The sequence below is a fragment of the Lampetra fluviatilis genome, chromosome 51 (genome assembly GCF_964198595.1).
Source record: "Lampetra fluviatilis chromosome 51, kcLamFluv1.1, whole genome shotgun sequence".
NCBI classification, from domain to species: domain Eukaryota; kingdom Metazoa; phylum Chordata; class Hyperoartia; order Petromyzontiformes; family Petromyzontidae; genus Lampetra; species Lampetra fluviatilis.
This window is the reverse complement of record NC_136325.1, coordinates 8,078,490-8,090,658: the sequence shown is the minus strand read 5'-3', so window position 1 is coordinate 8,090,658 and position 12,169 is coordinate 8,078,490. Positions and strand designations below refer to the sequence as shown.

Below are 12,169 nucleotides of genomic sequence, written 5' to 3'. Positions count from 1 at the left end.
TAGCCAACCGTGATAATCGGAGGTGTTTATTGACCTTTGTGGGGGTCAGCACAGTCCATGGGGGTGGTGGGGGGGGGGGGGTCCCTGGGCGACTCACTGACCGTGTGTGAGCCACCAAAGCTTTGAAACTAAACCGGGATTATCACATCTGACAACGTGAAATCGAAGTGCGGCCCCCCCACCCCCAAGCGGAGGGCCCGGGGCAGTCGTCACGATTTGCCGTACTAGCCTAGGGACGGCTCTGATTTGGGTGGACCGCAGTCGTCCACCAACGCCGTCCAAACGGAACCTTCCAGAAATTTGAAACGCGTACATTTCATAACTTCCATACAATAACAACAAAAACTTTACTTTTTTTTTCGATTTAAAGCTTTCGTGACTGCAGGGATTCATCTTCTTGGTTCTTTCGGTAAAGTCACGTAGAATGGAAATAATAAAATAATAAAAATAAAACATAATAAAATAATTCTCACGACGTTTCGGCCACAACGCAAGCAGCCGTCCTCAGGTGAAGAACAGAGTCTTCTCGACAGACCTGTTCTTCACCTGAGGACGGCTGCTTGCGTTGTCGACAGACCTGTTCTTCACCTGAGGACGGCTGCTTGCGTTGTGGCCGAAACGTCGTGAGAATTATTTTATTATGTTTTATTTTGATTATTTTATTATTTCCATTCTACGTGACTTTACCGAAAGAACCAAGAAGAAAAACTTTACTTTTATATCACCAAGGTACATTCCACTGAGCAATCGGCTTTTGTTCAGAGGCGAACTGGCCGCCCGCACGCGATGATGATAGCTCTTCATCGCAGTGGCTGATATCATCATGGACATCACACGTGGGAGTTCCTCGTGGCAAGCCACACAATCTGCGCGCGCGTGTTGTTTCTAAATGTGGAGGAGGGTGGTGGTGGTGGTGGTGATGGTGGGAGGGGGGAACCCAAGGAGCCCGGACAACGATCCACTCGACCACCACGGAGAGAGAGAAAAAATATATAATAAAATAAAAATTACGAAATGATGAACGAAGCAAAGTGCCGAATACACCGAGCATCTTCTTGTTTCCACTGATCGTAAAAAAAAAGAGAAAGAGACGGAGAGAACACGCGGACTTCAAATGTACAACACCAACAGGTATCACCAGGGTCCAGAATCGAACCCACGGGCTTCCTGCATAGCTGGCGAGGCAGGTAGCAATCTCATCGCCACGAGAAACACACAGACGAACATTACACTTGTCAACAAAAAACAAATTCTGGCATGGACTTTTGCAGCTGTTTTAGACTAATTTCAGGGTGCTGATTCCAAATCTGATCTCAGATTTGCTCTATCACATAATTTTTATGCTATCGGCATACCCCATTGTCATTGATTTTACCCGAAATTAACTCTGTCACTTATGATTGCAAGTTGTTGCGAGTCAGTGACTGCTTTAGTGTTAAAATATGGTGCTGTATTTTTAGGATAGTGTGTTTATAATATGATTTTATGTAGATATGCACATTTATTTAATATTTTTCTTCTGCAGTTTTTTATTAAAAATGCCATCAAAAACCTGATGTGATAGACAAAAACTGATGCCAGATTTGGAATCAGCACCACAAAATTACCTTAAAACCGTTGGAATACCTGATGCCAGAAAGAAAAAGTGTGTTGACCAGTGATATTCGATTTAAAGAAAAGCGTTCGACTCGTGGGTCTGACGAAATCAAGTATGCGCGGGTGGCCGGGTAAGGTCAGAATTAGAGTCGGAATATTTATTTACATCGGAGTAGGAGGAATCGGATGATCTATAAAGCTCTTTTCCTCCCACAGATGCGGGTCAGTAAGCTACAACAACAAACGGTACAAATAAAAACGGTAGGAGTGCGAAGTAGGGACAATTGAAACAAGTGCATTTGCAGCTCAGTCAGTTCTCGCTTAACGCGGCAGTGGCAGTAGCGGTAGATGCGTTCCTGAAATGTACCACGTCAAGCGACAAAACGTCAACAAGTGGCCTGGGATCGAACTCTCTGTCACCGTGGTTCAGGGCAGTCCAGTTCGGGGGCACGGGGAGGAGGGGGGGGGGTCAGAACGTTAACAACAACAAACAATACAACTTTCATTCTAGATTTGAAGCTTTCGTGACTGCAAGGATTCATATTTTTAGGTTTTTTCGCTAAAGTCACGTAGGGTAAAAAATTCAAATTAATAAAAGTAAAAAAAAATCACGACGTTTCGGAGGCAACACAAGCTTCCGTCTTTAGGTGGAAACAGTCACAGCACGACAGCTGTATCAAGTGAGAGATATACGATTTTCTTGGAATTTCTCTCACTTGATACAGCTATCGTGCTGTGACGGTTCCACCTGAAGACGGAAGCTTGTGTTGCCTCCGAAACGTCGTGATTTTTATTTTTTATTTTACTTTTATTAATTTAAAATTTTTTACCTACGTGACTTTACCGAAAAAACCTAAGAATATGAAACAACACAACAACAACACGGCAGGTGATGGTGGTGGTGGTGGTGACCCTGACACGCGTGGAACCCGCGGGACTCACAGATGACCCCAAAAGCGTCGCGCTGCCCGCTCCACTGACCCTCCGCTCCGCTCCAGCGCTTCCAGATGACACCCGCGTCACGACGCGCTCCCGACGTCACCTGCTTGAGAAGGCACACGCCCAGGCAGCTCGCTCATCAGCTGCTCGCCCATCAGCTGGCTCGCCCATCAGCTGGCTCGCCCATCAGCTGGCTCGCCCATCAGCTGCTCGCCCATCAGCTGGCTCGCTCATCAGCTGCTCGCCCATCAGCTGCCTCGCCCATCAGCTGCCTCGCCCATCAGCTGCTCGCCCATCAGCTGCTCGCTCGCCCTGGCGTCTGGCTCATCAGCAGCTCGCTCGCCCGTCATCATCCCAGGGTTCTCATTATCCTCATCATCAGCCGTGCTCTGTCTACTGCTGTATGAAGCCCTCCCCAGACCGTCGCCACCTCTTGCGATGCCACGATCCACCCAGCTGCTGCTGCCGCTGCTGCTGCTGCTGCCGCTGCTGCTGCTGCTGCTGCTGCCGCTGCTGCTGCTGCTGCTGCCGCTGCTGCTGCTGCCGCTGCTGCTGCCGCTGCTGCCGCTGCTGCTGCCGCTGCTGCCGCTGCCGCTGCTGCTGCTGCCGCTGCTGCTGCTGCCGCTGCTACTGCTGCTGCTGCCGCTGCCGCTGCTGCTGCTGCTCTACTCGCTCCATCTCCTCCGTCCGAGGACGTCCTCTCGGCCGTTGCAATTGGCAAGGATCTCAAATATTTGACGTCGGCATGCGCGATCCGATACATTATTTAATTCATGCACGACAGTCAAGCAATGAAATCGAGATGTATTTGACGCGTCGTTACTCACACACAGCGAACTGCTAAATTCTGGCTACGGTACACTGGCGCTGGCCTCCTTCTAGGTCGACTGAGCCTAAAAAAAAATCCCCCACCGTCTGTCTGTCTCTCTCTCTCTCTCTCACCGTGAAGCTCTGCTCGTCCACCCAGCGGCACGGGCAGCAGGGCCCACGCGCGCTCAGCACGAGACGCCCCTCGGAGTCCACAACGTCCAGTAGAGGCGCACACATGCTCCTCCTGACGCAGGGGGTCACACGGGGGGGTCACGGGGTCACACAGGGGGGGGGGGGCGTCACACAGAGGGGTCACACAGGTGGGGGGTCACACAGGGGAGGGGTCACGCAGGGGGTCACACGGGGGGGTCACACAGGGGAGGGGTCACGCAGGGGAGGGGTCACACGGGGGGGAGGTCACACAGGGGGTCACACGGGGGGGGGGTCACACAGGTGGGGGGGTCACACAGGGGAGGGGTCACGCAGGGGGTCACACGCGGGGGGGGGGTTACGCAGGAGGTCACACGGGGGGGTCAGACAGGTTGCGATAATCATCATCACATGGGGGGGGGGGGGGTCACAGAGGAGGGTCGCACAGGAGCACGGGGTGGGAGGCAGTTTCCAAGTTGATTGAGTGTCAAGAGAGTTTTGTTGAAACAGGTGAGAAGTGACGAGACTCAGGAGGGGGTCTCACTTTCAAGGGTGACTGGCCTGGCTCGCCAATGTTTGTGCAAAACCCAAACCGCGTGTGCTGCTTTAGCTTTAGGAGGAAACCCACAGAACCCCATTGCAGTACAGTGGGAGAGAGCACGCAGACTAGTGACTCACTCTCACAAAACAAAGATCCCCCGGGTAGCCTTTAACAGCCTGTTGGGGCAAGTGCTGATAGCGAGCAGCACCTACGGTAGGCCGGAACGGCACACGCGGGTGGTGGGTGGCTATCACCACGCCCGGCCGCCTTTGTCTTCCTAGTGACACAAAGACATAGATCCCCTGTATAGCCTCAACAGCCTGTTGGCGCAAGTGCTGTCAGCGAGCACCTAACAAGTCCGAAACGGCACACGAGGTGTGTGATGGGCCGTAGTGGGTGGCCACCACCACGCCCGGCCGCCTTTGTAATTGTATTTGTTAAATTACTGATTGGCCGTGTCGGATGGTGGAGGGTTACGACACATTTATAAATAACGCGATCTAAACCCAAAAAAACGTTGATCATGAATAATATTGGTCGCGAAAGCCCTTCGCCTTTGTCTCCCTAGTGACACACACGCGCGCCCGCACGCACCTCTGCGTCGCCGTGCCCAGGAGCTGCCCCTCGGGTGAGCAGACCCTCATCACGGGTCTCAGCGCGGAGGGGCAGGGGCAGCAGGGGCAGCAGGGGCACGGCTCGGGCCTGAAGGGCCGCTCCAGCCTCAGCACCTCGCGCCCGCCGGGCTCCGAGATGCGGAGCAGAGAGGAGCGCAGTGGCCCGCACACGTGGAGACAGCACCACGAGAATTCTGTGGCGGAACGACACAGGCGAGAGGTGTCACCCCACCCATCCAACCAACCACCCATCCACCCACCTACCCACCCACCCAACCACCCACCCACCCATCCAACCAACCACCCACCCAACCACCCACCCACACAACCAACCACCCACCCAACCAACCACCCAACCAACCACCCACCCAACCACCCAACCACCCACCCAACCACCCACCCAACCACCCACCCACACAACCACCCACCCAACCACCCACCCACCCAACCACCCACCCAACCACCCACCCAACCACCCAACCACCCAACCACCCACCCAACCAACCACCCACGCAACCAACCACCCACCCACACAACCACCCACCTCTCTCCCCGTGTAGCCTGTAACATACTTCGTGAGACCTCCCTTGCCAGTCTATCAAAAAAACACATTCCTGCGAAGGGAGCTGGTAGGAACGTTGGGTTGCTCGGTCAATGGCCAGGGTCAACGGCGGCGTGGTGTATTCGGCAAATATGCCCGACTGTGAGGGCGGGCACAAGCCGGCGTGAGTAGGTTAAACGTTGAGTTTTATAAGGGCACAACGGGGTGACCAGCCCCTCCCCACCCAGCCCCACCCCTCCCCACCCAGCCCCTCCCCACCCTCCACACCCAGCCCCTCCCCACCCTCCACACCCAGCCCCTCCCTACCCTCCCCACCCAGCCCCTCCCCACCCAACCCCTCCCTCCCCACCCAGCCCCTCCCTGCACGACGGACGGACGGACACAATAATCCCCTGTGGGCTGGTGTAACCAGGAGGTTCCTACCAGTATAAGGATATGTTTTACCAGTGCAAGATGAAGCTAGTGCGGAGCCTGTAGCATATGATGTTATAAAGGGGCCCTAAATACATAAATAAACACGTAAATATTAAAACAGAAATGTTTAACTTGCATAGTAAAGTAATTGTATTTTGTCATTTGCTATACAGTCAGATAACACGACAAATCGCTAACCTTTAAAACCCAGTCGTTCAAAAAATTTGAAGGCAGTATAGTACTATATTAATAGAGCAAGTGCAGAATCACTGAATCGTAATTGATCGCTTGAAAGCATTTAGCGCGGGGCCCTTGAAAGTACGGGGCCCGTAGCATATGTAGCTACTTTTGCTACGAGGATAATCCGGCACTGGGTTTTTACCCTTTCTGGCAATAAAACAGTTGTGTTAAAGATGTTCAAATAAAACAGTTGTGTCAAAGATGTTAAAACACCAAACTGAAACATCGTGTCTGCATTTACCGCCTCTAAAGGGGGGCTGGCTTTCCCTGGTTGTGGACCAATCGGTTTCAAAGACAATGCATCATCATATACTATCAGAGTTTATGTTTTATCTGCATGTTCACCACAAGTATATGTAGTTAATGCAGACATGATTCCGCGCAAAATATTTCAGTTTGGTGTTTGAACATCTTAACACAACTGTTTTATGATGGACAGAAAGGATAATAGCTATTCTGATACTGTAACAGACTGTTGGGGTAAATGCTGCGAGCGAGAAGCAGCAGTGTCCTATGAAGACCAGCACAGCACACGAGGGGGTTGGTGGGTGGCCAGCACCACGCTCGCACATACACACAAACACACTCTCTCTCTCAGCCTTGTCCAGACCACCAGCTCAAAAGGATGGAATGCGTGGCCGCTTTGTCGTTAAGAAAGCATCCGACTCGCAAAGAGTTGAGTGAGATGAGAGGGGAGAGGTGGGAGAGTGCGTGGAGGGGAGTAGAGTGAGATGAGAGGGGAGAGGTAGGGCAGTGTGTGGAGGGGAGTAGAGTGAGATGAGAGAGGAGAGGTAGGAGAGTGCGTGGAGGGGAGTAGAGTGAGATGAGAGGGGAGAGGTAGGAGAGTGCTTGGAGGGGAGTAGAGTGAGATGAGAGAGGAGAGGTAGGAGAGTGCGTGGAGGAGAGTAGAGTGAGATGAGAGGGGAGAGGTGGGAGAGTGCGTGGAGGGGAGTAGAGTGAGATGAGAGGGGAGAGGTAGGAGGGTGCGTGGAGGGGAGTAGAGTGAGATGAGAGGGGAGAGGCAGGAGAGTGCGTGAAGGGGAGTGGAGTGAGATGAGAGGGGAGAGGCAGGAGAGTGCGTGGAGGAGAGTAGAGTGAGATGAGAGGGGAGAGGTAGGAGAGTGCGTGGAGGGGAGTAGAGTGAGATGAGAGGGGAGAGGTAGGAGAGTGCGTGGAGGGGATAGGAGTGAGATGAGAGGGGAGAGGTAGGAGAGTGCGTGGAGGGGAGTGGAGTGAGATGAGAGGGGAGAGGCAGGAGAGTGCGTGGAGGGGAGTGGAGTGAGATGAGAGGGGAGAGGCAGACAGGGAAGAGTGCGTGGAGGATGTTGCACGCGGTTAGTTTGATCTTTTGAAATTGATCCATGGTTTGATTGGGAGCCAATGGAGTGATCGAAGCCTTGGGGATTCTCACCTTCAGAAGCAGTGTAGAGGATCTGCCCACTCTTGCCCTTCACCTGGTAGTGGTAGCTGGGATCACAGCTGCAGTCTGCATCAAAGACAAATATCTCCCGTATAGCGAGCACCTACGAAGGCCGGAACGACACACGAGGGGGTGGGTGGCCATCACCACACCCGACCGCCTTTGTCTCCCCGGCGGCGATGTTTACACACCGCACCAGGTACTCATTTGAGGCTGAGTCGACCAAAGGGAGGCCCAGAATCGGTTCAGAGAATCAGAACTCGTGTCGCTGGGTTCGTAGCGCAGCGTAGCGCTAACCACACCACACACACTCGCACAGGTGACACTCAGTCTCACATTAACGATTAACATCATTAATATGTTCTACGTTGGTTCCACATTGTGTAGTAGTTTTTGATTATCATCATCACCAGCAGTCATCGTCTATCCCCTGCTTGATGAAGGCATTCTCCACGCTGATCATGATGCAGCTGCTCATGATGACTTGCTCCTGATGATGATGATTACTGCACTATGGTCATGCTGCTCTAATGATGATGCTGCTGATGATGACAATGATGTCGTTGATGATGACTATGATCATAATGCCTCTACTGCTGCTGATGATGATCATTATCATAACAATACTTCTACTGCTGCTTGATGCTGTTGCTTATGATGATCATAATGCTTCTCCTAATGCTGCAGTTGATTACGATGCTGATGTAGCTCATGATGATGCTGCCGATGATGCTGCTGATGATGGTGATAACGATGATCAGAATACTTCTGATGCTGATGATAATGCTGATGATGATGCTGATGATGCTGTTGCAACTGATGATGATGCATCTCATGATGATGCTGATGATGATGCTGATAATGTTGATTATGCTGCTGAAGATGATGATGCATCTGATGAGGATGATGCTGCTGCTGATGACGCTGCTACTCCAGCAGATGATGTTGCAGCAGCAGATGATGATGCTGATAATGATGATGCAGCTGATTATGATGCTGATAATGATGATGCTGCTGAAGATGATGATGATACTGATAATGGTGATGATGCTGATGATGATGCTGCAGCTGATGATGATGTAGCTGAAGATGATGATGCTGATGATACTTCAACATCTGAAGATGATGATGCTGAAAATGATGATGAAGATGCTGCTACTGCTGCAGCTAATGATGATGTATCTGAAGATGATGATGATGCTGATAATGATGATGAAGATGCTGCTACTGCTGCAGCTGATGATGATGATGATACATCTGAACATGATGATGATGCTGATGATGAAGATGCTGCTACTGCCGCAGATGATGATGATGATGATGCATCTGAACATGAAGATGATGTTGATGATGAAGATGATGCTGATGATGAAGATGCTGCTACTGCCGCAGCTGATGCTGATGATGATGATGAAGATGCTGCTACTGCTGCAGCTGATGATGATGATGAAGATGCTGCTACTGCCGCAGCTGATGCTGATAATGAAGATGCTGCTGCTGCCGCAGCTGATACTGATAATGAAGATGCTGCTACTGCCGCAGCTGATCATGATGATGCATCTGAACATGAAGATGATGCTGATGCTGATGATGAAGATGCTGCTACTGCCGCAGCTGATGATGATGATGAAGAATGCTGCTACTGCCGCAGCTGATGATGATGATGAAGATGCTGCTACTGCCACAGCAGCTGATGATGATGATGCTGCTACTGCCACAGCAGCTGATGATGATGATGCAGCTGATGATGATGATGTTGATGATGATGATGATCTCACCGCACGGGCTGCCGTCACGTACGATCACCACGCGCTCGGCCTCCGCCAGGGGCCCGAGTGGGAGTGGTGGAGGTGCTAGCGCAGCCCCGCAAGGGCACCGCTCCTGGCACCGCTCCGGGTACCACAGCCACGGCGGGGGGCGCAGGGGTGGTGACGACAGCGCATCATCATCATCAGCAGCAGCAGAATAATCAACAGCAAGAAGAGCAGCAGCAGCGGGATGATGAAGAGGAGCTTCCTTCAAATGTCTCTCCCTCTCTAAGCGCACTGCTGCTGCTACTGGTACAGCTGTTGTCCACGCTGCTGCTGCTGATGATGCTGTAGGTGATGCTGCTGCTGCTGGTACAGCTGTTGTCCACGCTGGTGGCGCTGCTGCTGCTGTTGCTACTGGTACAGCTGTTGTCCACGCTGGTGGTGGTGCTGCTGATGCTGCTGATGCTGTTGGTGATGCTGCTGCTGCTGGTACAGCTGTTGTCCACGCTGCTGCTGCTAATTCTGTTGATGATGCTGCTGCTGTTGCTGCTGGTACAGCTGTTGTCCACGCTGTTGGCGCTGCTGCTGATGCTGCTGCTCTTCCTACCGCTGCTGCTGCTGCTGGTGCAGCTGCTACTGCTGGTGCAGCTGCTGCTGGTGCAGCTGCTGGTACAGCAGCTGCTGCTGCTGCGTGGTGATGGTGGTAGGGGCAGGCGACCCGCATCGCCTCCTCGTGGCGCTGAGGCAGCGGGGCCACCGCGTTCGGGGAGCCGCGGAGAAGGGAGCCCGGGGCCGTGGGACCCCTCCCGGGTGCCGGCTGCCTCGTGTGCACCGGGGGGTCACCCCGACAGCCGCCGAGGGGACCACAGTGGGGACCACAGTGGGGGCCACCGTGGGGGCCATAGCGGGGGCCACCGTGGGGGCCATAGCGGGGGCCACCGAGGGGATCACCGAGGGGATCACCGAGGGGACGCGCACAAGCCCAGCATCGTCGCTCGCCCCCCCCGAAGCTGCTCTCAACCTCTCCACCTTCGCTGCCTCGTCCATTGTCACTTCCCCCGCCACCGCCACCACCACCACCACCCTCCTCTTCTTCCTCCTCCTCTTCCTCGAAGTCATCTTCAGCGATGCGAGTCGTGCTCAGGCTGCGGGCTGCTGCTGCCCCCCTGCCCGACCGCGTCGTGTCCCGCGTCCTCCCGCGCGACCCGCACCGCCGCCGACGCAGCAGCAGCAGCCTGTCAATGTGCCTCTCGCGCTCGAGGTGGCCGAAGGGAGCGGGTTGGATCGTGATGGCGTGCATCGGGCGGCGCGCTAAATCTCTCTCGGCTGACAACTTTGGCCTTTCCTCTCTCTCTCTCTCTTTCTCTCCCCTCCCCTCTCTTTTTTTTACGATCAGTGGAAGCAAGAAGATGCTCGGTGTAGTCGGCACTTTGCTTCGTTCATCATTTGTGTTTACTTTGCTTTATGTAAACCCCCAACTCTAGCTCACTCTCTCGCTCACTCTTTCGCTCACTCGCTCACTCTCTCGCTCGGTCACTCTCTCGGTCACTCTATCGGTCACTCTCTCGCTCACTCTCTCGGTCACTCTCTCGGTCACTCTCTCGGTCACTCTCTCGGTCACTCTCTCGGCCACTATCTCGCTCACTCTCTCGCTCACTCTCTCGCTCACTCTCTCGCTCACTCTCTCGCTCACTCTCTCGCTCTCTCTTTCTCTGTCTCTCTCTCGTTGCGTCTGTGTCTCTTTCTTTTGTTGCCGCTCGTTGCTGTGGTTATGTGGTGTTGTTTATATATATATTTGTTCCGTTTAAACCCGGTTTAAAGGGGGGCGGGGGGGGGGTGTGGATGACTCCCCTAGCAACTTGCTCGACTGATTGGGTCGTCTGTTGAAAGGTTTTGAGCGAGAGAGCGAATCATCGAATTCTCCCAATTCATCTCCGCCAGGCTCATCCTAGCACCCGCTCCCCCCGCCCCCTCTCCACGAGACCCCCCGCGTGGTCCCGGTGGGGGGGGGAGACGGGAGTTCAATGAATGAATGGAAAACTTTCACCCCCCTTCATCGGGGAGTCTCCGTTACCATGCCCCCAAAGCTCATTCATGGGCATTTCATCCCTTCTCCGACAACAAGACGCGCGTTGAAGGGTCTCCGCTTGGGTGGGGTAAGGGGGAGGGGGGAGCGGTTAGCGCACCGTGCCTTGAACCCCGCTGAGTCCAGTTCGATCCCAGGGCCAGGGCTGGCTCACGTTGATTTCGGTGAACGTGGCAACTTCGAGGAATGCATCGGCCACGGCTGTACTGTCACAACAAAGGTCCACATGATATGGCTGCTCGCCCGAACTCTCAATGCTATGATGGCACGTGCTTTGTCTTTGTGCCGTTCGCCTCGTGGCGTCTTCTGGTCTGACACTGGCCAGGCGAGGCCACAAAGAAGGCGGTGGCTGACTCTGGTGTGGACCAATCAGTTTCCAAGACGAAGCGTCATTTTCAATGATCAGAGCCACGTGTTTGTTTGTATGTTCAACACAAGTCCGCGGACTTGATTCCTTTGCAAAAGGTGTCTAATTGGTGTTGGAACGTCTCAACGCGTCCTGTTGTATTGCCAGAAAGGCGAAAACCGTTTCCTATTTTTCATCCTACGACTGCTACTACCGCGTCGAATGAAAACCGACTGCACTGCACATGAACTTTGTTGAAGAAAATGTCGACGTCACACGCCCATCGGTGTGTATTCAAAATTGTTTGTTTGGTGTTGTTGTTGTAATAGGTTTTTACCCTTTCAAGACTAGGCTCTAAGAAAAGTTGTCTCAGGTGTGGACCAATCAACTTCAAGGACAGTGAATATCATTATCAGAGTTGTTTCTTTTTTTGTTTGAATTTTGACTGCTTGTGTTGTGGTTATTGCAAACATGATGCCTTGTACAAAGGTGTCAGTTTTTGTACCAGTTGAAAGGGTAAAAACCTATTACTATATTTTGCCACTAGTAAAGGAGATGTCTCATAGTGGTGTTGTTGTTGTAAATTGCCGACCCGTTCCCTACTGGAACTTCTGTGGGGGGGTGGGGGAGGGGTGAAGAGCTGATCGATGACGTTCGTTTTCTACACCCCTTGACGCGAATGCGGTTTTCACGACAAGTC

General features: G+C 53.0%; 1 protein-coding gene across 3 annotated transcripts in view; it reads right to left on the bottom strand.

Annotated features, from left to right (window-relative positions):
• Positions 1-10,689, bottom strand: part of LOC144948800 (uncharacterized) — a 184,303-nt gene extending 173,614 nt beyond the window's left edge. Inside the window, exons 1-5 of one of the 3 annotated variants that reach the window (XM_078878449.1) lie at positions 9,065-10,689; positions 7,278-7,352; positions 4,631-4,844; positions 3,478-3,589; positions 2,313-2,641 (exon numbers count right to left, since the gene is read on the bottom strand). In XM_078878449.1, the coding sequence (XP_078734575.1) occupies positions 2,450-2,641; positions 3,478-3,589; positions 4,631-4,844; positions 7,278-7,352; positions 9,065-10,337 (1,866 nt within the window). In that variant the 5' untranslated portion in view covers positions 10,338-10,689 and the 3' untranslated portion in view covers positions 2,313-2,449. Of the gene's footprint in view, positions 1-2,297; positions 2,642-3,477; positions 3,590-4,630; positions 4,845-7,277; positions 7,353-9,064 lie in introns of those variants that run through there. The other 2 variants (XM_078878451.1, XM_078878450.1) reach the window with 2 other exon arrangements.
• Positions 10,690-12,169: the final 1,480 nt, after the last annotated feature.